General features: G+C 42.9%; 3 protein-coding genes across 9 annotated transcripts; 1 reads left to right on the top strand and 2 right to left on the bottom strand.

Annotated features, from left to right (window-relative positions):
• Nucleotides 1–58: 58 nt before the first annotated feature.
• On the bottom strand, nt 59–6759 carry lyar (Ly1 antibody reactive homolog (mouse)). 4 transcript variants are annotated; one of them, XR_006248648.1, is made up of 14 exons: nt 6505–6758; nt 6280–6410; nt 5488–5602; nt 5309–5416; nt 5145–5228; nt 4789–4952; nt 4018–4132; nt 3839–3946; nt 3675–3758; nt 1061–1280; nt 926–985; nt 567–652; nt 273–478; nt 59–179 (listed from the first exon to the last, which is right to left on the bottom strand). XR_006248648.1 is itself a non-coding variant. In XM_043231330.1 (13 exons), the coding sequence occupies exons 2-13, from the start codon at nt 6399–6401 to the stop codon at nt 341–343; spliced, it is 1404 nt and encodes a 467-aa protein (XP_043087265.1). In that variant the 5' UTR covers nt 6402–6410; nt 6505–6758; the 3' UTR covers nt 181–340. The 4 variants fall into 4 exon arrangements, 3 of the variants coding, with proteins under 3 accessions (XP_043087265.1, XP_043087266.1, XP_043087267.1); XM_043231330.1 differs by lacking the exon at nt 59–179 and having other exon boundaries at nt 181–478; XM_043231331.1 differs by lacking the exons at nt 59–179; nt 3675–3758 and having other exon boundaries at nt 181–478; nt 6505–6759.
• Nucleotides 6760–7009: 250 nt separating this feature from the next.
• zbtb49 (zinc finger and BTB domain containing 49) lies at nt 7010–12793 on the top strand. Of its 4 annotated transcripts, none has more exons than XM_043231327.1 (9): nt 7010–7126; nt 7230–7462; nt 7542–7704; nt 8965–9772; nt 9858–9904; nt 10019–10092; nt 10648–10730; nt 11231–11392; nt 11685–12793. In XM_043231327.1, exons 2-9 carry the CDS (start codon nt 7311–7313, stop codon nt 11927–11929), a joined length of 1734 nt encoding a protein of 577 aa, XP_043087262.1. In that variant the 5' UTR covers nt 7010–7126; nt 7230–7310; the 3' UTR covers nt 11930–12793. The 4 variants fall into 4 exon arrangements, with proteins under 4 accessions (XP_043087262.1, XP_043087263.1, XP_043087261.1 ...); XM_043231328.1 differs by having other exon boundaries at nt 7025–7126; nt 7214–7462; XM_043231326.1 differs by lacking the exon at nt 7010–7126 and having other exon boundaries at nt 7139–7462.
• A 150-nt stretch (nt 12794–12943) lies between these two features.
• stx18 (syntaxin 18) lies at nt 12944–21933 on the bottom strand. The gene is made up of 11 exons (XM_043231333.1): nt 21727–21933; nt 18008–18075; nt 17798–17913; nt 17578–17655; nt 17400–17466; nt 17007–17071; nt 14295–14377; nt 14158–14216; nt 13757–13826; nt 13465–13545; nt 12944–13319 (listed from the first exon to the last, which is right to left on the bottom strand). The coding sequence occupies exons 1-11, from the start codon at nt 21889–21891 to the stop codon at nt 13224–13226; spliced, it is 948 nt and encodes a 315-aa protein (XP_043087268.1). The 5' UTR covers nt 21892–21933; the 3' UTR covers nt 12944–13223.
• Between the last annotated feature and the right edge of the window lie 567 nt (nt 21934–22500).

Here is a 22500-nt window from a genome sequence, read left to right on the forward strand (position 1 = left end):
CTCCGTCTCTCATCATGTTACTGTAGTTAGTAAAGTTTCGGTTTAAACCATGTTAACCTGTAGTTAAACCATGACACCTGTAGAACTTGCTTTGTTTGGTTTTATAATGGTGTATAATGGTGTTTTGTACTGTAGAATTAAAAAAAGAAATTAATGAAACAATGATCCAGACTCCAATCCTAAAAGACAGAGGAATCGGTTATACTTTATTCTGATAGTCCACTTTAGATATAAAGTGTAATCTTATCAAATAACAGTCTGATGAAACTCACACTGAGCAGCATTTATTACAGCTAGAGGTGATGATGATGATGATGATGATGATGAAGAGCAGCCTCCATCATTTGACCAGTCTGACTTTGTCTTTAAGGATCTTAAACTTTGGGTTCTTGTTGATCTTTCTGTTGAACAGAGACAGAAGCTCTTCTTCTGATCTGAAGTTCGAGTCTCCAGAGAACGAGTGGTACGCCGCTAAAACCTGCAGAAACACCAGAGAACCCGTGAGAACCCGTGAGAACCGACTGAGGCCCGCTTCCGTTCTGACCAATCAAACGTCTTCAGCTCACCTTCTTCCGGAGCTTCTTGACCGCCAGTCCGTCCTCGGAAGCGTCTCTCAGAACCGCCTTTATCGTTCCTTTCCAGTGAAACTTCCCTGAGTTCAGAAGATAAATATAACACTTTAACAATACAGATCTTAACAGAGAATCAGTGATGCTTCGGTCACTACCACCGAACAGAGATGATTCACTGAATCAGCTGCTGAATCAGTACATGATACATGATTTAAATACAGAGTTCAATCAATTTCATGTCCATGTTTTTATGAATTAAAGTGTAATACAGCAGTGGAGTTAGGGTTAGGTTCACCATTTCTGATTTATATTAAATCTACACACAAATATTATGCATGTAATATAATAAATACCTGCAGAGTTTGATTCAGACTCGTGGTTCTCTGGCTCCTCCCTCTCCAGATTCACAGTCTCTGATTGGTCAAATACACAGGAAGTGAATAAGAGGTCAGGTGAGCACAAAGCGTGGGTACGACACCGATCCTTACCTTCAAGAGCCTCCCGTTTTCTTTTCTTCTGTTTCTTGCTGCTCTTTTCCTCTGTGATCTGTTCTTTCTCTTCTCCTCGTTTCCTCTTTTTTCTCCTCTGTTTCTCCTCTGTTTTCTCTCCGTTCTGTTCCTCTGAAGCGTTTCTCTTGCTCTTCTTATTTTTCCGCTCACTGTTTTCATTCGTCTCAGTGCAGTTGTTCGTCGTCTGATGGTTGTCGTTCTGAAACATCATGAAAAGAGAGCAATACAAATCTAATTATGTTGTAATAATAATAATAATAATAATGATAAATTATTATTTGTATTTTTTTATATTTTTTTAGCATATTTTTTATTTTTTAAGGCTGAATTTTTTTGATAAATATAGTAAAAACAGTCTTCAGCGTCACATGATCTTCAGAAATCATGATAATATACTGATTTACTGATCAACAAACATTTCTGATTATTATCAGTGTTGAAAACAGTTCTGCTGCACAGTATTTTGTGGAAACCGTTACTTTTTATTTTTCAGGATTCACAGATTAATAGAAAATTCAGTCAAACAGTATTTATTTGGGGTAAAGACATTTATTATTTATAACATTATAAATGTTTTTTACCCCAAACGTTTGAATAGAAGCACATCATGTATGTTTCTTGATCAGTAAAGCAGTATAAAAGAATGATTTCTGAAGGATCACGTGACACTGAAGATTTATTTAAATCACGGAAATAACTTGCAGCTTAACACATTCACATAGAAAACAGCTAATTGAAATCATAATATTTTCTTTGGAAAATTAAACTGTGGGATTAAGTGTTCTGTAGCTGGATGTATGAATCCACAACAGTTCTCTCCATTTACTCCCAAAATCCTTTTTTTGAATAAACCCCCCCCCCCAAAATAGTTATACTTATACTAGTTTTTTTTCCACTTTTTGTTATATTGCAGCCATTTGCTAAAATCATTCAAGTAAATTTTTTCCTCAATGTACAGAAAAACACTAAATTGTTGATTTAGAAAAACTGAAATGGTCCTAAGTATTCAGACCCTTTGCTGATATTTAACTCATTTGAGTCCAGCTGTGTTTGATTATATTGATTGGACCTGATTAGGAAAGCCACACACCTGTCTAGAAGACCTTACAGCTCAGTGCATGTCAGAGCTAATGAGAATCATGAGGTCAAAAGGAACCGCCTGAAGAGCTCAGAGACAGGATTGAGGTTACAAAAAAATTCTGCTGCACTTCAGGTTCCTAAGAGCACCTTGACCTCCATAAACCTTAAATGGAAGACGTTTGGGACGACCAGAACCCTTCCTGGACCTGGCCGTCCGGACAAACTGAGCTATCGGAGGAGAAGAGCCTTGATGAGAGGTAAAGAAGAACCCAAAGATCACAGTGGCGGAGCTCCAGAGATGCAGTCAGGAGATGGGAGGAAGTCAACCATCACTGAAGCCCTCCACCAGTCGGGGCTCTCCTCTGTGCAAGACACATGAAAGCCTGCATGGAGTTTGCTAAAAAACACATGAAGGACTCCCAAGATGGTGACAAATAAGATTGTCTGGTATGATGAGACCAAGATGGAACTTTTTGGCCTTAATTCTAAGCGGTATGTGTGGAGAGAACCAGGCACTGCTCATCTCCTGTCCATACAGAGCCAGCAGTGAAGCGTGGAGGAGACGGCATCCACTGCAGGGACAGGACGACTGGAAAAGATGAGGCAAAGATGAATGTGGCCAAGAACAGGGATGTCCTGGACGAAAACCTTCTGTACAAAAACTCTGTTCTTGACTGTTCTTGAGTGGCCCACCCAGAGCCCTGACTTAAACCCAATCAAGCACCTCTGGAGAGACCTGAAAACGTTTGACATCCAACCTGACAGAACTGGAGAGGATCTGCTAGGAGGAATGGCAGAGGATCCCCAAATCCAGGTGAGAAAAACTTCTTGCATCTTTCCCAAAAAGACTCATGGCTGTATTCGATCAAAAGGGTGCTTCTACTCAATGCTGAGCAAAGGGCCTGAATACTTAATACTTAGAATACCATGTGATATTTCAGTTTTTCTTTTTTTAATCTGCAGAAAATGTCAACAATTCAGTGTTTTTCTGTTAATATGGGGTGCTTTGTGTACATTGAGGTAAAAATGACCTTAAATGATTTTAGCAAATGGTTGCAATATAAACAAAGAGTGAAAAATTTAAGGGGGTCTGAATACTTTCCGTACTCACTGTATATACCAGAGGTCAGCAAGTAAGTTTGGCATTGGCCAACTTTTTTTTTTTACCACTAGATGGCAGGCCAAAACACAAAGGATAAATTAAGAAATTATTAGATGAAAAATTAAACTTGTTGCAGTGTCTTTTGTAACTGAACTAACACACACATGTGGGAGATGCAATGGATAAAAATTACTAAAATAAAAGAGGACTTGAATAAGTTCATTAATGGCATTTCAGTAAACATTGGTCTGACGGCATCGCCTTTGTCTTGTGACACGCGCGGAGACGATATTATTGCTGGGCCGCTTGTTGCTGATCACTGATGTACATCATCAGACTGGTTCTTTAAAGTTGGTGTGAAATGCGATCTGGATGTAAACTGGTGCTGAAGAAGAAAGGTTAAGAACTTACATTGTTGGCAGCTGTTGAGCAAATCTCCCAGACCTTGTCCAGTAATAATGGGTCGTAGATCTTTAGACCGTTCTTTATCCATTTCTATACGTGAACAGATCCGTGATTCAGCACTCGATCATCAGACTGAACAAATCACCATCACAGTAATCTCAGATTCTCACCTCAAACTTGGCTTTCTTGCGTGGCACATTATCATGAGTGCTGACCTTCTGCACGATCTTTCGCACGCTGGTCTCTACATCAGGTTGCTCCAAGGCCTGCTGGATCCTCTGAAGAAGAACAACACGTGTGAGCAACTAGACAAACCCATCAAACTTGGCAGATGTTCAGCTCTGCTCACCTGATTCCACTGCTGCTGCTTCTCATCACCTTTGTTTGCCTTCACCTGGACGTCTTTACCACCATACTTCTGGTCTTCACTGATGCACTTGTTGTGGTTCTTGTAATCATCTCCCCTGTGAACAAACACAGCACAAGTTCACCACCATCACAACTCACTTTAACATCATCACAACGCATGCTCCCCATCATCATCATCACCTACACGCTCATCATCATCATCAGCACACAAGCTGACCCTCATCACCATCACAAACACTCACCATCATCACCCCCACTTTCCCACATGCTCACCACACACACTCATCACCTACACACTCACCTTTATCATAATCACACACTCACCATTACGCACGCTCACCATCACACACCTTTCATCATCACACACCATCACACACGCTCACCATCACACAGTCACATCAACACCATCACGCACACTCACACCATCACCATCACGCACACTCACATCAACACCATCACCATCACACACCTTTATCATCAACACCATCACACACGCTCACCATCACACAGTCACATCAACACCACCACCATCACGCACACTCAGCATCACACACCTTTATCATCAACACCATCACACACGCTCACCATCACACACTCACATCCTCACCATCACACACCTTTATCATCAACACCATCACAGTCACATCATCACCATCACACACGCTCACCATCACCACCACACACACAGATCACTGTGCAGCTCAGACTCCGCCCACCCATGAAATTAATTTACATGGTGAAGCTCAACTACCTGCACTTGCTCTCATCTGTGTTTTCTCCATTCTGCTCATCTAACGTATCATCAGTCTTTCTCTTTTTCTTTTCATCACTGTTTTTGTTCGTCTCAGCACAGTCGTTGGGGTCACTTCTGCTTTCACATTCACTAGCCGCCTGATGGTTGATTTGGTTACTGTTCTAAAACATCATGAAACAAAATTATTTTAATAAGCTTACTATATAAAGAAAATCAAAAATAAACATTTGAATTATTTAAAAAAAAACAACAATAGCATAAAAAATAAAAATCATCAGACTTGTTCGTTAAAGTTGGTGTGAAATGCGATCTGGATGTAAACTGGTGCTGAAGAAGAAAGGTTAAGAACTTACATTGTTGGCAGCTGTTGAGCAAATCTCCCAGACCTTGTCCAGTAATAATGGGTCGTAGATCTTTAGACAGTTCCTCATCCAGTTCTGCAAGTGAACAGATCCGTGATTCAGCACTCGATCATCAGACTGAACAAATCACCATCACAGTAATCTCAGATTCTCACCTCAAACTTGGCTTTCTTGCGTGGCACATTATTATGAGTGCTGACCATCTGCAGGATCTTCCAGACGTTGGGCTTGAGACCGGGCTGCTCCATGGCCTGCTGGATCCTCTGAAGAAGAACAACACGTGTGAGCAACTAGACAAACCCATCAAACTTGGCAGATGTTCAGCTCTGCTCACCTGAATCCACTGCTGCTGCTTCACATCACCTTTGTTTGCCTTCACCTGGACGTCTTTACCACCATACTTCTGGTCTTCACTGATGCACTTGTTGTGGTTCTTGTAATCATCTCCCCTGTGAACAAACACAGCACAACTCACTTTAACATCATCACCACCACTAGAGCTGGATCAGACGATCTGATTATTTGTTCAGTGGGTTGGCATTGCATGTCCAATTTTGAGATTTTAATATCCTTTTTTCTTTTTGAAAACCTGGCAACCCAGAGGAAAGGTTCTAATTTGCGCTGGAATCACCCATGAGAGAACACTGAACGTTAGAATTCATCTGAACGAGACTAAAATGCCAAAAACCTCAGCTGTGTGGAAGCACTTTAAATTTGAGTACGGACACAAAGGCAGTCCTACCCAAACACATCAAAAATCACCTCAGTTCTGTAAGTAGTATGCATATAGTAAGTTGTTTTTATTTAAAACAACCTAAAAAATCTGCAATGTTAGTAATTTTTCACATGATAAAAACATACTTAATTTGCTTAGAAAGTAAAGTCTTAAAAAAGCAGCCCAGCTTAATAAGAAATAGCCTTTGGGTTCATCCCCAGGAACTGCAGCAACTGAACTGAACTGATTTTCAAACGGAAATGCAACAGCACCAGTTAAAATATTTGGGATTTTAAAAAGCCTGTGGACTTCTGTCATTCATAAAAACGTTTGTTACTCGTTTATTTGTTTTTGCTTTATTCAAAACATATTTTTCAATATTATAAACACACACACACACACACTTCCTACCAGAAGTCTTTGCTGCAGTCGATGCAGGACAAAACCTGGCAGGCTCGGCACTTCAGCACGTGTTTCTCCACTTGAGCTTTCTTCAGAGACTCGCCGCAGGCGTTACACGTGAAGAAGACCATGATGAAGACCTGATGAAGATCAGCCGCGACAGGAAAACACGCCTTCAGTGCCCGTGCTGTATGTAATGTTACACGAGAGATAATGATTCATAACTCATGTTACCTGTGTCCCTGCACTTGAGCTGATCTGTGATTCTATGATGAAGCAGCGACTCTTTCACACGAGTGTTAAAGAATCACTGAAGTGATTCGGTTCACCGGTCCGGTTCTCTCGATCCTCGTGAGCGAGTATCTGGTAATAACTGGACTTCTCGTTGTTTAATTAAAGTAAAAACACTCCAGTGGAACCCACGCTATGCCACAGACACACGTGTGGTTCCGCTCTGTTTTCCCTCCGAACGGAAACAGGAAACAGGAAATAAAACAAAAGTTTTGAGAACACGTGAAGAAAAAAAAACAGAACGGGGATTTAAGAAAATAAATTAAAAAAAATGTGACAAAAATTATTCGGAAAAATAGACGTGTATATAGTTAAAGAATATGTTGTGTATGCTTTTTTTTTCAATTTAAACTTTTTAGTTATTTCAAGTTTCATTTTAGCGCTTCAACTTTACAATGCAGAATATTTTTTTTTTCTAACAAAACCTAGTCTAGCAATAATAAAGTGTATTTTATAAATGTGAATGCGTTCAAATTAAACGGGACGCTTTAAAAAAAAAAAAAACTTTTATTGTGAAATGAGGAAATGACGTTATGCGCCCAGTGCCTGTCCATCCGATTGAAAGGTAAGAGGAGAGAATCTTTCTTTACTCAGCTTCGTACACACTAGGTTGCTTTCACTAATATCATTATAGTAACTGTATGTCTCACAGACGTTTTCACACGCAGGCAATGAGTGATATTTAATAAGTCCGAAACGAGCAACCCTCGCGTTATCCCGCCGGAGCGCGTCTGCGTGCGTCTGCGCAGATGGACAGCGTGAGCAGCCACAGCGTGTACGTGCTGCAGCAGCTGCAGGAGCAGCGCATCCAGGGCCTGCTGTGTGACTGCATGCTGGTGGTGAAGGGCGTCTGCTTCAAAGCGCACAAGAACGTGCTCGCCGCCTTCAGCGCGTACTTCAGGTGAGGCCCGCGTGACGTCAGCGTCCGGCGGCGCGCGCTCCCCGCTCCTCTCTCACGTGGACGCGCCTGTGCTCCGCAGGTCTCTGTTCCAGAACTCACCGGCGCAGAAGAGCGATGTGTTCCACCTGGCCATCCAGGACGTGGGCGGCATCGGGCAGGTGCTGGACTACATGTACACCTCACACCTGGAGCTCAACCAGGACAACGTGCACGCGCTGATGGAGATCGGGCAGAGCCTGCAGGTCTCTCTCTCACACACACACACACACACACACACACACACACACACACCTGGAGCTCAACCAGGACAACGTGCACGCGCTGATGGAGATCGGGCAGAGCCTGCAGGTCTCTCACACACACACACACACACACACACACTCTCTCTCTCTCTCTCTCTCTGCAATCTACACCCTGGCTTAAACTGAATTAAATCAACACTAAACTGAACTGAATCAATTAAGTCAGTTGAATCAACTTTAAACTGAATTAGGGATGTGACTATACCAAAAAAACCTAGTGGTCAAAGGTGATGAGGATGCACGATCATGTTTTTTGAGGCTGATACCATGTTATTGTTTTTTCATGAAAGAATGGAAGTAGAACAAACTGGCTGCTAAAAACAAGAACTATTATGATCTGAAGTTACCTGCAGCACCTGAGCATCCAGAACAAACAGACAGACTCCAGCATTTATCTTCTGTGTGGTTAAATCCAAGCGGCGCTATCGACACGCGTCCGAACAAAGATGTTTGTTTTCTGTTTCAAATTGAATGTAAAGAAGAAAGGTCTTTACCAGTGAAACTAAATAAAACCAAAATATGCTTTAAATAAATTACTTCGAAATGTTAAATCAAATCATGTTTAGTGCAACAAGTTTTTTAAAATTAAGTCCATTTGATGTCATTTTAAGGTAAAATAAAAATAATCCTGTACCTCTGGTGCATTTACGAAAAAATGAGCCAAAACAAACAAGAGGTGGCTGATCATACATCAAGTAAAAACGGCTGGTTTCTATTTCATGGCCACTGCTTCTCTAGAACTGATATCACATCAATAACATGATACTTAAGATACTGTTCCTGTGAACTGATTCTGAGTGAGAACAGAACTGAATCAATGAAAGTGAATTTCTTTAATAATTGATGAATTTTGCAAATATTAAACTGAATTGAATCAACAGTGAAGTGAATCAATGAACTCAATCAACATGAATCTCATCAGTGAAAGGACTTGAAACCCAATCACAGTTGAATTCAAATTCATTCAACTTTGAAATAATTTGATCAAAATCAGTTACGAAATGAATCAAATCAACTTTAAATTGAACAATTCGAAAATGAACTGAATTGGATGAACAAATAAAAAAAAATATATAAATTATAATAATACTAATACCTAACCGTTGATTGAGTTAACTGAGTATTCTGTAGAACTGCTGGGAAGCAGCTATAGAAATAAACGTGACTTGATCTTATTTGTTAATGCTGGCGGTGTTTCAGGTGTTGAACATCTTGAACATGTGTCAGGCGTTCCTGAAGCCCTGTGCGTCGACCGACGCATCTCTCTCTCTCGCCGGCGACGCAGCTAACGATCAGGACGGTGTGATCGGAGGAACGTTAGCGTCAGACACAGATCTACACAAGCCCCTGCCTCACGGATACAAGCTCAGGAACTTCTACACCAGACAGTATCTGAAGCAGAGCTGCAGCTTCCCGCCGGAGGAGCCGCTCCCGACCAGCGCTCCTGCAGCAGACCCCGCCCACCCGTGCAGCTCTGGCCCCGCCCACCCGTGCAGCACAGACTCAGCCAATCCGTGCAGCTCTGGCCCCGCCCACACATGCAACACAGATTCTGCCCATCCGTGCAGCTCTGGCTCCACCCACCCATGTAGCATAGACTCCTCCCATCCATGCAGTTCTGTCTCCTCTAATCCGTGCGTATCAGACTCCGCCCACCCCTGCAGCTCAGACTCCGCCCACCTGCACGTCCTGCGGCCGAAGAAAACCGTTTACCTGAAGAAGTTCAACTACCTTCGCTCGCACGTAAGTGTGGAGGAGGAGGGGGCGGAGCACTGTGACCCACAAGTGGCCACGCCCACTCGCCCCGCCCATGCCTCGGACCTCTCCGTGACCTCTGACCCAGCAGGAGTGTCCGAGCTGAAGATGGCGGCTGTGGAGGAGCCCAGCGACCCGAGAGGTCACGCAGAGAGGTCAGAGGTCAGCAGCGGGAACAAATACTGCTGTGAGGTTTGTGGAAAGACGTTCAAGCATCCCAGCAACCTGGAGCTGCACAAGCGCTCACACACAGGTCAGACGCACACACACACACACACACACACACAGGCACACACATACACACAGATCTCTCACACTCTCTCACTCTCTCTCTGCAGGTGAGAAGCCGTTCCAGTGTAACGTGTGTGGGAAAGGATTCTCACAAGTATGTAACACACACACACTCACTCACTCACTCTCTCTCACACACACACACACACACACACACACAGCTGATGTGTTCCTACCCATATGTTCACGTGTCTGTGTGTGTTTGCAGGCAGGAAACCTGCAGACGCATCTGCGCAGACATTCAGGAGAGAAGCCGTACATCTGTGAGCTCTGTGGAAAGAGGTGAGTCTGAACCAGACTGAATCTCACTAAAACCAGACAGTCTAGTGAAAACAGCCAAAATCCAGATTTCAAGAGCGGAGCTGCACAATCAATCATTAGAAGATTACAATCTTGATTCAAACCCATGTGATCTTATTTCTAAATGTGTATGAAAACAGAACTAATTCAAACATTGAGGTGTGTTTGTGCTCTATTTAAATGTTTATTTCGTTGCACATTATCTTTGTGTTTGTAGATTTTTTTTTCTTACACTGAACTTTAGTGTTTCTCCTCTTTATAATCTTATTTCATTCACACTGTATGTAGTGTATTCTGATTTATGGACTGATAAAAATCCATCACATCCTCTGGAAAAACCTTTAAAGCCTTTGACAAGAAAACCAGACTGGAATCATGAACCTGACGTCATACAGGGATCAGAGTAATGTGCTGGAAGTGAATAGAACTCTGTTCATATTTCATTTGATAATGAGTCGCCTGAATAACCGTACCTTTCCAGAGAGTGTGTTTATAACAGAGCTGAGATGTTCGTCACGGAATGACTCTCTGCTTCAGTTTTGCAGCGTCTGGAGACGTCCAGCGACACATCATCGTCCACTCTGGAGCGAGACCGCACCTCTGTGACATCTGTGGACGAGGTGAGACACACACACACACACACACACACAGAGAGAGAGAGACACAGACAGAGAGGAGTGTGTGTGGACGAGGTGAGACACACACACACACACACACACACACACACACACACAGAGAGAGAGAGAGAGACACAGACAGAGAGGAGTGTGTGTGGACGAGGTGAGACACACACACCCACACACACACACACACACACACACAGAGAGAGAGAGAGACACACAGACACAGAGGAGTGTGTGTGGACGAGGTGAGACACACACACACACACACACACAGAGAGAGAGAGAGAGAGACACACAGACACAGAGGAGTGTGTGTGGACGAGGTGAGACACACACACACACACACAGACAGAGAGGAGTGTGTGTGGACGAGGTGAGACACACACACACACACACAGACAGAGAGGAGTGTGTGTGGACGAGCTGAGCGTCACTGGTCATCATACACTGACGGGGAGAGCGTGAGAGCGCTGCTGACCTCCTCTTCTGTCCGACAGGTTTCAGCAACTTCAGCAACTTGAAGGAACACAAGAAGACACACAGCACCGAGAAGGAGTTCACCTGTGAGCAGTGCGGGAAATCCTTCAACATGCAGAGGAAGCTGTTCAAACACAAGCTCCGACACACAGGAGACAAGCCCTACAGCTGCCAGACCTGCGGTGAGGGAGCGTACACACACACACACACACACAGACACACACACACACACACACACACACACACACACAGACAGACAGTAGCACACAGACACACACACACACAGAGACACACGACCAGCCGTACAGCGATCAGACTCTGATCTAGACATAAACACACTGAGCTGCATAAGTAACTACTAAGTTATTAATCACTTATTTATATAGTGCTTTTAACTAAACAGAACATTAATTCTGTGATTTTTTTTTTTTTTTACACAATGATACTCTATGTTGTGTGTGTGTGTGTGTGCAGGGAAGTGTTTCGCGGGCTCCGGGGATCTCCAGCGTCACGTGCGCTCTCACACAGGCGAGCGGCCCTACACCTGTGACACCTGCGGGAAGAGCTTCTCTCGCACCGCAGTCCTGCGCAGACACCGCAGCTCTCACTGCAGCCGCGCAGACGCAGACACAGACTCCTGCAGGAGCACAGAGGAGATGAGCAGCGGAGCACTCTGGGGACGAGCCATGAAGACCCTGCAGAACCACTCCCAGAACTGAACTTCCTGTCACATGACCTCTGAGGGGCTGCCAGGCTCCCAGGCTCCCCATTAAACACTGGACTGAGCCGTGCGTGTGCGTGTGCGTGTGTGTGTGTGTGTGTTCACGATGACAGTTACTGATCAGTTAGTCAAGACTCTTCTGTCTGTTTTTAAACTTCTTGGATTCTGGAAACATGTTTGGAATCAAGATTTTGTAAGTAATTCATAACAGTGAACTATTATTAAAATGTAAAGCAGCTGTTTTCTCTGTGAATGTGTTAAAGTGTCGTTTATTTCTGTATCTTCAGCGTCACATGATCTTCAGGAATAATAGACTGATTTACTGCTCAACAAACATTTCTGATTATCAATTTTGAAAACATTTTTTATTTCTGTAAAAACGCATGCATTTTATTTTTCTGGGTTCACAGATGAATAGAACGTTTAAAAGAGCAGTATGTTGATGTAGAAGTCTACTGTAACTAACATCTTTAGTGTTGTTTCTCAAGCAGTAGATCAGTATATTATCATGATTTCTGAAGATCATGACTCTGAAGACTGGAGAGATGATGCTGAAAATACACTTTAACACACATTCATAGAAAACAGGGCTGTGCATTACAATAATTTAACGGTTTACTGTTTTATTAAATATTAATATCAGACATCTTCTTGGAGATTATTCACATTAAGGCTGTAAATAATATCAGTTTCACACAAGGCTTTAGTTGATGACTAAAACATTCATTCTTTCTCTTCAGTCTTTCATTAAAATGCTCTTCTTTAAAACGTTGTATGATTCTCTTAAAGATCCGTATCTGATTTAAATCAGTAAATAAAGCTGATTCATTTCCAGAAAAACATGAACAAACGTGCAGCTTCACACGTGATCAGTGTCTTTTCTCTTGAGGTCTGCACACATAAAATACATACTGTGTCCATCTCTTACACACTCAACATACTTATGATTTAATAAAACAGTTTGATCTTTTAAGAGCCCTGTATTGTGAAAATCACACAGAAAGAAACTATCTGGAGGACTTCAGATGAAACACACTGCACTCAAATAAAGTGACCTGTGTTTCTAGAGAAGATCTGACCACAAACACACACAGGTTTATTGAATCTTAGTTCATATGTTACACATCTAGAGGATTCTTTACAGTGATACACACACACTCCCTCACACACACTCCCTCTCACACACTCCCTCTCACACACACACACACACACACACTCCTCACACACACACACACACACTCCCTCCCTCCCACACACACACACACACAGAGAGATCCAGTCCGGTCTGTGTCTCAGCCGTCGTACCAGTCTAGAAACAGCAGTGAGAACGAACACATGACCAGGAAGAACAGAATCCAGACACGGAACCCAGCGTTATTCTTGATCGCCTGATGAACACACACACACACACACACACACACACACACACACACACACCTTATTAGCTGCACATGCTCAATTAATGCAACTCTTCAATTATAATTCTATATAATTACAATAATGAAATATATGTGGGCTTATTGTTTTTTTTACCTCTCTAATATCTTCATTTCCTTCTTTCACATTTTCTGTTGCACCAACAACCAGCTGATGAATGTTGTCGATTTCAGTCTCCTGTAACACACACACACACACACACACACACACACACGATCCAAACTACTCTGAGAATCTAATCTGTGATGTAACACTCAAATGAATGCGAGATGACAAGCAGCAACTATTTTCAACAGATCAAGAATGTAATATCTGATAAAGGTTTCCACAAAGAATTTCTATAATTCATAAAAAACAATTATTTTAGAAAAAAAGTGAGGTGTCTGACCTGCTGTAGAACTTTCTCTGAGAATATTTCCTGCAGACGAGAGATTTCCACAACCTTCCCTTCAATGTGCCTAGAACACACACACACACACACACACACACACACACACACACATTAGTATTTATGGTTTATAAGTTGTAATGTATTTCTATACAACACAGTTTGTTTTTAAGTCTTTTGAATTCTGGAGACATCAGTGTCATAAACCTCCTTCAGATTGTAATACCTCTGTCATACACACGTCATTGAACACATTTATGTCCCATAAACCTCAAACAGCACACACACACACTCTCTCTCTCTATCACACACAGGCAGATTAAACCACACACACACACACACACTGTGTGTTAATCGTGTGTAATGAGTGTCGTCTCAGGATGATAAAAACACAATCTCACCTGACTTCATCCAGCAGACTGTTCATCTCCCCAACCAACCTCTGATTCTCCTGCTCAAACTAACACACACACACACACCGTGATCACTGCATCAGTGTTACACACAGTCATGATTAAGTGTGTGTGTGAGTTTGTACCATCTGTATTTCCTCTGGTGAAAGATCATCCTCGACTCTGTTATCCTCCCACAGATCCACATTAGTGTCTGAGACTGGCTTATCTGCAACACACACACACACACACACACACACACGTTACTCATGGCAAACTGGCAGTAACAAGAAAAGTTGGAGACGCAAGGAGACAACAACGTCCAGGTCAACCAACAACGTCATTCAAACGAGCACAGACTCAGCTACATCAGGAACTTGATATATATCTTGTTGATGTTGGGTGCCATTGTGTGTATAGAGTGTGTGTGTGGTGTGTATAGAGTGTGTGGGGTGTGTTTGAGAGTGTGTGGGGTGTGTTTGAGAGTGTGTGGGGTGTGTTTAAGAGTGTGTGGGGTGTGTGTGGTGTGTATAGAGTGTGTGTGTGAGTGTGTATAGAGTGTGTGTGGTGTGTATAAGTGTGTGTGGGGTGTGCGTGGTGTGTATAGAGTGTGTGTGGGGTGTGTTTAAGAGTGTGTGGGTGTGTTTAAGAGTGTGTGTGGGGTGTGTTTAAGAGTGTGTGGGGTGTGTGTGGTGTGTATAGAGTGTGTGTGGTGTGTATAAGTGTGTGTGGTGTGTGTGTGTGTAAGTGTGTGTGGGGTGTGTGTGTGTGTGTGTGTGGGGTGTGTGTGGTGTGTGTGTGTGTGTGGGGTGTGTAGAGAGTGTGTGTGTGTTGTGAGAGTGTGTGGGAGTGTTTAGTGTGTGGGGTGTGTTTAAGAGTGTGTGTGGGTGTGTGTGGTGTGTATAGAGTGTGTGTGTGGTGTGTATAAGTGTGTGTGGGTGTGTGTAAGACTGTGTGTGTGTGTGTGTGTGTGTGTGTGTGTGTGTAAGAGTGTGTGTGGGTGTGTTTAGAGAGTGTGTGTGGTGTGTGTGTGTGTGTGTGTGTGTGTGTGTGGTGTGTGTGTGTGTGTGTGTGTGTGTGTGTAAGTGTGTGTGTGTGTGGGTGTGTGTGGTGTGTGTGTGGGTGTGTATAGAGTGTGTGTGTGTGTGTGTAAGTGTGTGTGTGGTGTGTATAAGTGTGTGTAAGTGTGTGTGTGTGTGTATAAGTGTGTGTATAGAGTGTGTGTGGGTGTGTGTGTAAGACTGTGTGTGGTGTGTGTGGTGTGTGTGGTGTGTATAGAGTGTGTGTGTGTATAAGTGTGTATAGAGTGTGTGTGGGTGTGTATGAGAGTGTGTGTGGTGTGTGTGTGTGTGTGTATAGAGTGTGTGTGTGGTGTGTATAGAGTGTGTGTGGTGTGTGTGGTGTGTGTGGGTGTGTATGTGTGTGTGTGGTGTGTTTAGAGTGTGTGTGGTGTGTGTTTGTGAGTGTGTGAGTGTGTGTGTGAGTGTGTGTGTGTGTGTGTTTAGAGTGTGTGGGTGTGTTTAAGAGTGTGTGGGGTGTGTGTGGTGTGTATAGAGTGTGTGTGTGTGTGTATAAGTGTGTGTGGGTGTGTGTGTAAGTGTGTGTGTGTGTGTGTAAGTGTGTGTGTGTGTGTGTGTGTGTGGGGTGTGTGAGTGTGTGTGGTGTGTGTGTGAGTGTGTGTGTGTGTGTGTGTGTGTAGAGTGTGTGTGTGTGTGTGTATAGAGTGTGTGTGGGGTGTGTGTGTGAGTGTGTGTGGTGTGTGTTTGAGAGTGTGTGGGTGTGTGTTGTGTGAGTGTGTGTATAGTGTGTGTGTGGTGTGTATAGTGTGTGTGGGGTGTGTTTAAGAGTGTGTGGGGTGTGTAGAGTGTGTGTGGGTGTGTATAAGTGTGTGTGGGGTGTGTGTGTGTGTGTGTGGGTGTGTGTGTGTGTGTGTATAGAGTGTGTGTGGGGTGTGTTTGAGAGTGTGTGGGGTGTGTTTGAGTGTGTGTGTATAAGTGTGTGTGAGTGTGTATAGAGTGTGTGTGTGGTGTGTGTGTGAGTGTGTGGGGTGTGTATAGAGTGTGTGTGGGGTGTGTTTAAGAGTGTGTGTGTGTGTGTGAGTGTGTGTAGGTGTGTGGTGTGTATAGAGTGTGTGTGGGGTGTGTTTAAGAGTGTGTATAGATAGAGTGTGTGTGTGTATAAGTGTGTGCTTAAGAGTGTGTGGGGTGTGTGTGGTGTGTATAGAGTGTGTGTGGTGTGTATAAGAGTGTGTGTGGGGTGTGCTTAAGAGTGTGTGGGGTGTGTGTGTGTGTATAGAGTGTGTGTGGTGTGTATAAGTGTGTGCTTAAGAGTGTGTGGGGTGTGTGTGGTGTGTATAGAGTATGTGTGGGGTGTGTTTAAGAGTGTGTGTGGGGTGTGTTAAGAGTGTGTGTGGGTGTGTGTTAAGAGTGTGTGGGGTGTGTGTGTGTGTGTGGGGTGTGTATAAGTGTGTGTGGGTGTGTGTATGTGTGTAGAGTGTGTGGGTGTGTATAAGTGTGTGTGTGTGTGTGTAGTGTGTGTGTAAGTGTGTAAGTGTGTGTAGTGTGTGTGTGTGTGTGTGTAAATGTGTGTGGGGTGTGTATAAGTGTATAAGTGTGTGTGTAAGTGCGTGTGTAAGTGTGTAAGTGTGTGTGTGGTGTGTGTAAGTGTGTGTGGGGTGTGTATAAGTGTGTGTGGGGTGTGTATAAGTGTGTATAGAGTGTGTGTGGGGTGTGTCTGTAAGTGTGTGTGGGGTGTGTGTGGTGTGTATAAGTGTATAAGTGCGTGTGTAAGTGTGTATGTGTGTGGTGTGTGTAAGTGTGTGTGTGGTGTGTGTAAGTGTGTGTGTGTGTGTGTCTCACCGTTGTTCTCCTCTCCATTACTCGGAGGTTTGTCGTGACTGATCTGCTCCGGTTCTAATCTGGATCTGGAAACACATTCAGTGTGAACACTCCATTCAAGTTTTAAAGATTGTTTCTGGGATTAATTTTCCAGCTAAAACTGATTAAAACCAGACAAAGTTTTTTGTTATAGCTTCTTCATAGTCTCTATACTATTTTATAATGACACAAAAATATGCATTTCTTCCTTCATTTTATGTATTTAAAGGAATGACATGATGATGTGTTTACCGTGATGTTTATTCGTTCGTTCGTGTGTGTGTGTGTGTGTGAGTGTGTGTGTGTGTGTGTGTGTGTGTATGTGTGTGTGTGAGTGTGTGTGTGTGTGTGTGTGTGTGTATGTGTTATACTTACAATCTCTTTTTGTCCACGACTCTCTTTACACGTACAGCCCTCTGTTCAGAATACAGCTTACACACACCTACACAGACACACACACACACACAAGTCAATGTGTGATCACCGTTGTGTGTGTGTGTGTGTGTGTGTGTGTGTGTGTGTGTGTGTACACATATACACGTCTTTTGTCTACCTTTGAGATATGCCTCGATCAGATCCAGCACTGCTGCACGATGATCCCTCACCTGTGCTGAGACCACCTGTTTACCCACTACAGAACACACACACACACACACACACACACACGGAGAGAGAGACACACAACACTGGAATGGTTTGTATTGTATAAAGCACTACAGAATTAAATGAAGACGACTTCAAACATGATGCAGTGGTCGAGAGCTGACACACACTTTCAGATCGCAGCTGGCCGATGGCGTCTGCGCAGGTCCTCATGAAGATCTGCGCATCCTGGTCGATTTGATCTCTCTCGCTGTCCGTCATACGAGACACATCTGAACACAGCACACTGTGAACACACACACACACACACATTACATCACAGTAATCCTGCTCTGAGAAACACTCCCGCTGCTGTGAGATCATCAGAAACAGAGACTGACCCGCCGGCGCTCACATACTCCTTCCTGTGCTGCAGCAGGAAGTCCTTCAGCTTCGAGATGTTCGAGATCTGCAGAAACCAGAGCAGGTCACACACACTGGGTCAATATTGTCTCAAACACACACACACACACACACACAAGGAGAGTGACAGATGGAGTAAAGAGGGCAGAGGATTGTTTGCTAATGTTACTGAAATCTTTCTGCTGCTTTAATAACTGCAATTAGGTAATTGTTGCAGTTGTAGAATTTGACCTGAACAGAATCACTTAACGACACACACACACACACACACACACACAGCGGTGGTCTAATCCTGGCGGCTGGAATAACAGCGTCAGTGGGGTCAGAGGTCAGAGGTCGACTGCTGTTCATGACGAATCAAACGTTCCCAGCAGCAGAGTCTGAGTCTGTGATTCGTCTGACAGTGATCCAGAAAGATCACATGACCACAGACAGACTGATCCTGCGTCCATCACGCTGGGTGTATCTCTAACAGAGTTCAGTCCTTAAAGATTCTCACGTCTTCTGAAGAGATGCATATTACAACCCATCCCCTGTGATTTTGCTGAGTTTAGGAACACAACGGCCAATCAGACGCCAATCACTGCCTCAAACTCACCAATTCTCTCATTATAAACAAAAAAAGTGAAGATGTGTTAGAATGAGACACTTTAAAAATATGTCAATGATGAGAGCACAGAGAAGATAATGATTAAGCATCAGGTGTGACGCGCCGCTTTCACGCAGGGTTTATTGAATGCTGTTTAATGAGAGAGACGTCCATGTTTCTACAGAACAAAGAAAAACAGCACACTTTCATCTAAAACCTGTAAAGAACTAGTGCTGTATGTCTGATGTCTGCATCACGGTGACGGACTGAAAGATAGAAACATAAGAATTAATAACTTTCAGCCGTTTCGAATTTCAGTTACCTGGACTTTTGAGAATTTAATGAATTTCCTCGTAATATTTCAGGACATACGCATAAAACAAGTTTGTACAAAATGTAGTTCATGCATCTTTTTCACAGATATTTAATATTATGATTAGTTTGAGGTTTACATCTTTAACTAAAGGGTTAATAAAGTAAAGTTAAATCATGTTGCAGTTACATGTTTGAGCTAGTTAGTGAAAAATAAGACCATTCAAATTAAAGTGTGATAATGACTTCAAAATAACATCTGCATGAACATCTGTGTGTGTTTGAGTTTCTCTGCTCACCAGCAGAGGGCAGCAGCGACCCGCGTGCGTGTGTGTGTGTGTGTGTGTGTGTGTGTGTGTGTGTGTGTGTGTGTGTGTGTGAGTGTTTCCCACAGTGGGCCTGGAGGCCTTGCAGGAGGGCAGAGAGATCAATTGCTCTGGTAATTTAAGATCCTAAAGAGCAAGTAATACCTAAACAATGAGTCCGGCGAGTGTGTGTGTGTGTGTGTGTGTGTGTGTGTGTGTGTGTGTGTCAGGGCTAAAGGAGACAGTCTGCCTGGCTACATTTAATCTCATCATCAGAGACCCTCCGTTTACCTCACACACACACACACACACACACACACACACACAGAGCGGGTGTGTTCTGTGAAGTCGTGCGCCCGTTCGTTTCCCTCAGCCGTCTCCATGGAGACCGATAGAGATCACCGGTGACGGGTTCGGGTCGGTTCGAGGGTTTTGTCGCCGGTTCACTTTCACTCGAGGGAGGATTCGGTACAATGCTCTCTTTATGAGCCCGACAGACGCTTTATGATGTTACACTTTATTGGTCTTTAGAAAGAGAAGGATTAAAGGTGACTAGTTTAGTCTTTAAACCTGAGCGGACACGAATCAACCTCTAAACCGAGTCCTCGGGGAACAACACCAACGATTCAGTCGCTCGTTAATCTGGAAAAGAATCAGAAAAGACCTCCACACACAGGACGAACCCACACAGACATCTCCAAGACTTTGTCTTAAATTTGGGGAGCTGCTCAAAGTGATTCACTGTTTACAAAAGATTCGTTAAAAGAATCCCGAACGATCCTCCGGAAGTGATTCACATCAACTCTTAAAAGTCCTCAACCGAACAAACTCCTGCGGAGGCTTCATTCCGAGCCATCTTTAACTCAGAAACAAAGAAATGCTCAGAGGATATCGATCATTCAACAACAGGTGAAACAGATCATGGTACGGAAATTAGACATCATTCCCTGAATTTATTTTAGCAGGCCGCCTTTCACTGAAATCTACTGTAATTTAACTGTAAAGCCCCGTCCAGAGAAAAAACAGTTGTTGTGTGTTAATTACACACAGGATCTTGATCTCAGATGGGGACTGAAGGACTGGAGCGCTGTGGATTCTGACGGCACCCATTCACGACCGAGCTGCTGAACCTAAAGACAGAAACACACGAGTGACGCTGCAGGCTGCTCTTCAGGAGTCTCTGAGAAGAGCGTTTCAGAGCGCCGTGGCGTGTGTGCAGTCCATCAGATGGTTTACATGGAGGTAAAGTGATCTGGAGCGCTCCAGGCCCCGATCCCGCCTCCACCGGTCCATCAAGACCAGTCTGACGAGGCTCCTATCTGTCCCGTGAAGAGAAGCCCAACATCTGCTGGGCATTAAGAGCCGCGACTGCCGGACTAATTTAATATTCACTCTGTTTTGATCTTCCACCTCTAATCACCGGCCGTCCGGATCGGCTTTCTGAGAGAAACCGTTCGAAAGCTGAATCGAAATGGTATTTTAGCATGTTTACAGAATCAAAGCGGAGCTCAGAAACACAAGATCAGATCACAGCAATCACTCCCCGGCCAGAGAACCACCACCAGAGTGTTTAGAAGAACACAAAACAACACACAGATTCATTCATTACACGAATCAGCTTCTGAAGATCATCTTTACTTCAAGTGATTCCTAATAAAGCAGCGTTTTAATCAGAAATCATTCTGCTGCGGTCAGAGACAGATTTACAGAGACCTCTATTTTTATTTATTTTTACTTTCATTTATATTTTATGTATCAAAGCACTATTCAGCCTGAACTTATTTAGAATTATTTATAGATAAAATACATATAATCATTTATTATTTTGACTCGACCTTCTTCTTTCTTTAAAGGCTGAATGCAAGGTTTATCGTGTTATGAAGCTTTTCCTTTTTATTTCAGCATTTCGTACATATTATTAGAAAATTAGTTGTCAGTCATTTCAAACCCAGACGTCACTGATAATGTTATTGTTTTAGTGTTTATGCAAAAAAAGTCATTTAATTTGTTGATTTTGAATATAAAACTTGGTCATGTGTCTGTATTTCTAGAACATTTCCTTCACATTTCACAATGATACTGAAAAATATACTAATATACTAACAATGATAATAATAATAATAATGACACAACATTTTCATATCATCATCACATCTCTAATGATCATTTAAAGGTCTGTACAGTAATTCACTCAAAAACAATCAATCTGTCATCATTCTCTCTCTTATTCCAGACCTGTTCCACGTTGTTTTTTCTGCTGATATTTAATTATATTAATTAAATCTACAAAACCAGACATTATTCTCACACTGACTCTTTTTCTTTTTCATGAAACATAAAAAGGTGTTTGTTTTTTAGATGTTTTTCACGTTGTGTTCAGTTCTGGTGAAAAGTTTTAAAAAAAGAAGCAAAGTATGAAAGCGATATCAGTCACACGTCAGTCGGTGTGAGTTTATTCTGTAAATGTTCATATAATCTGTGTATATCTCACCACTTCTCTGGCTCTGCCGCCGAAGCCGTCTCTTCCTCTGGGTCTTGTTCTCTTCGCTCCTCCGGACTCGTCTCTGCTGGAAGAGTCGATCAATCCGAGCGCTTTATTTCGCGTTTTTACCGTTTTCACGCTGGCTTTGAATAATAATGTTATATCGGCAGCCATGACTGACACGTCGCCGCTCTGACGTCACTCACCGGCGACAGGCGCGCGAAGACCGGAAGCACGTGATCACGCAACAGATGAAGTACACTCAGCATACTAGCGTACTAATACCGTTTGAGTAATGAATAGTTTACACTATAGCGCGCTGTGCCGTTGAGACACATTTATTCAACATTAACATTCGCTATAGCTTAATTTAGTTAAATTGTGTAAGGAACAAAATCACCCTGATAATATCAGATATATATGTAATGGTTATCCGTCAGCTGTTAAATTTAAGTACACAATTAGATAATAACAATTTGGTCAAAAAACATGTTTTTTTTAATAGCACTTTTAACAATACAGATTGTATTAAAGCACTGAACAGTATAAAATAGGAGAACAGAGTGATAGTGATATATAATGACGAGATTAAACTTTTTTCTTTAATATATATATTCAGAGTCTCTGTAATCAACTCGATGATAATCACTAGAAGTTAAGTGTCCCCAACCAAACAAACCAGAGGAACCAGAACCCCATCCATACAGAATGGAGGAAAAAAACCTTGGGAGAAACCAGACTCAGTTTAGACCAGTTCTCCTCTGACCGGACTTAACTTCCACT

Source organism: Puntigrus tetrazona, unplaced genomic scaffold, assembly GCF_018831695.1.
Source record: "Puntigrus tetrazona isolate hp1 unplaced genomic scaffold, ASM1883169v1 S000000302, whole genome shotgun sequence".
NCBI classification, from domain to species: Eukaryota; Metazoa; Chordata; class Actinopteri; order Cypriniformes; family Cyprinidae; genus Puntigrus; species Puntigrus tetrazona.

Excerpts from the sequence above, each read along its gene's own strand:
- zbtb49 (XM_043231327.1), top strand. The coding sequence starts at position 7,311 with ATGGACAGCGTGAGCAGCCACAGCGTGTACGTGCTGCAGCAGCTGCAG. Across the intron at positions 10,731-11,230 it reads CTGTGACATCTGTGGACGAG|GTTTCAGCAACTTCAGCAAC; the intron begins GTGAGACACACA and ends TCTGTCCGACAG. Across the intron at positions 11,393-11,684 it reads CTACAGCTGCCAGACCTGCG|GGAAGTGTTTCGCGGGCTCC; the intron begins GTGAGGGAGCGT and ends GTGTGTGTGCAG.
- lyar (XM_043231330.1), bottom strand. The coding sequence starts at position 6,401 with ATGGTCTTCTTCACGTGTAACGCCTGCGGCGAGTCTCTGAAGAAAGCT. Across the intron at positions 5,229-5,308 it reads GCAAGAAAGCCAAGTTTGAG|AACTGGATGAGGAACTGTCT; the intron begins GTGAGAATCTGA and ends GTTCACTTGCAG. Across the intron at positions 1,281-3,674 it reads GCTCAACAGCTGCCAACAAT|AACGACAACCATCAGACGAC; the intron begins GTAAGTTCTTAA and ends ATGATGTTTCAG.
- stx18 (XM_043231333.1), bottom strand. The coding sequence starts at position 21,891 with ATGGCTGCCGATATAACATTATTATTCAAAGCCAGCGTGAAAACGGTA. Across the intron at positions 17,467-17,577 it reads GATCGAGGCATATCTCAAAG|GTGTGTGTAAGCTGTATTCT; the intron begins GTAGACAAAAGA and ends GTGTCTGTGTAG. Across the intron at positions 17,072-17,399 it reads GTCGTGGACAAAAAGAGATT|ATCCAGATTAGAACCGGAGC; the intron begins GTAAGTATAACA and ends ATGTGTTTCCAG.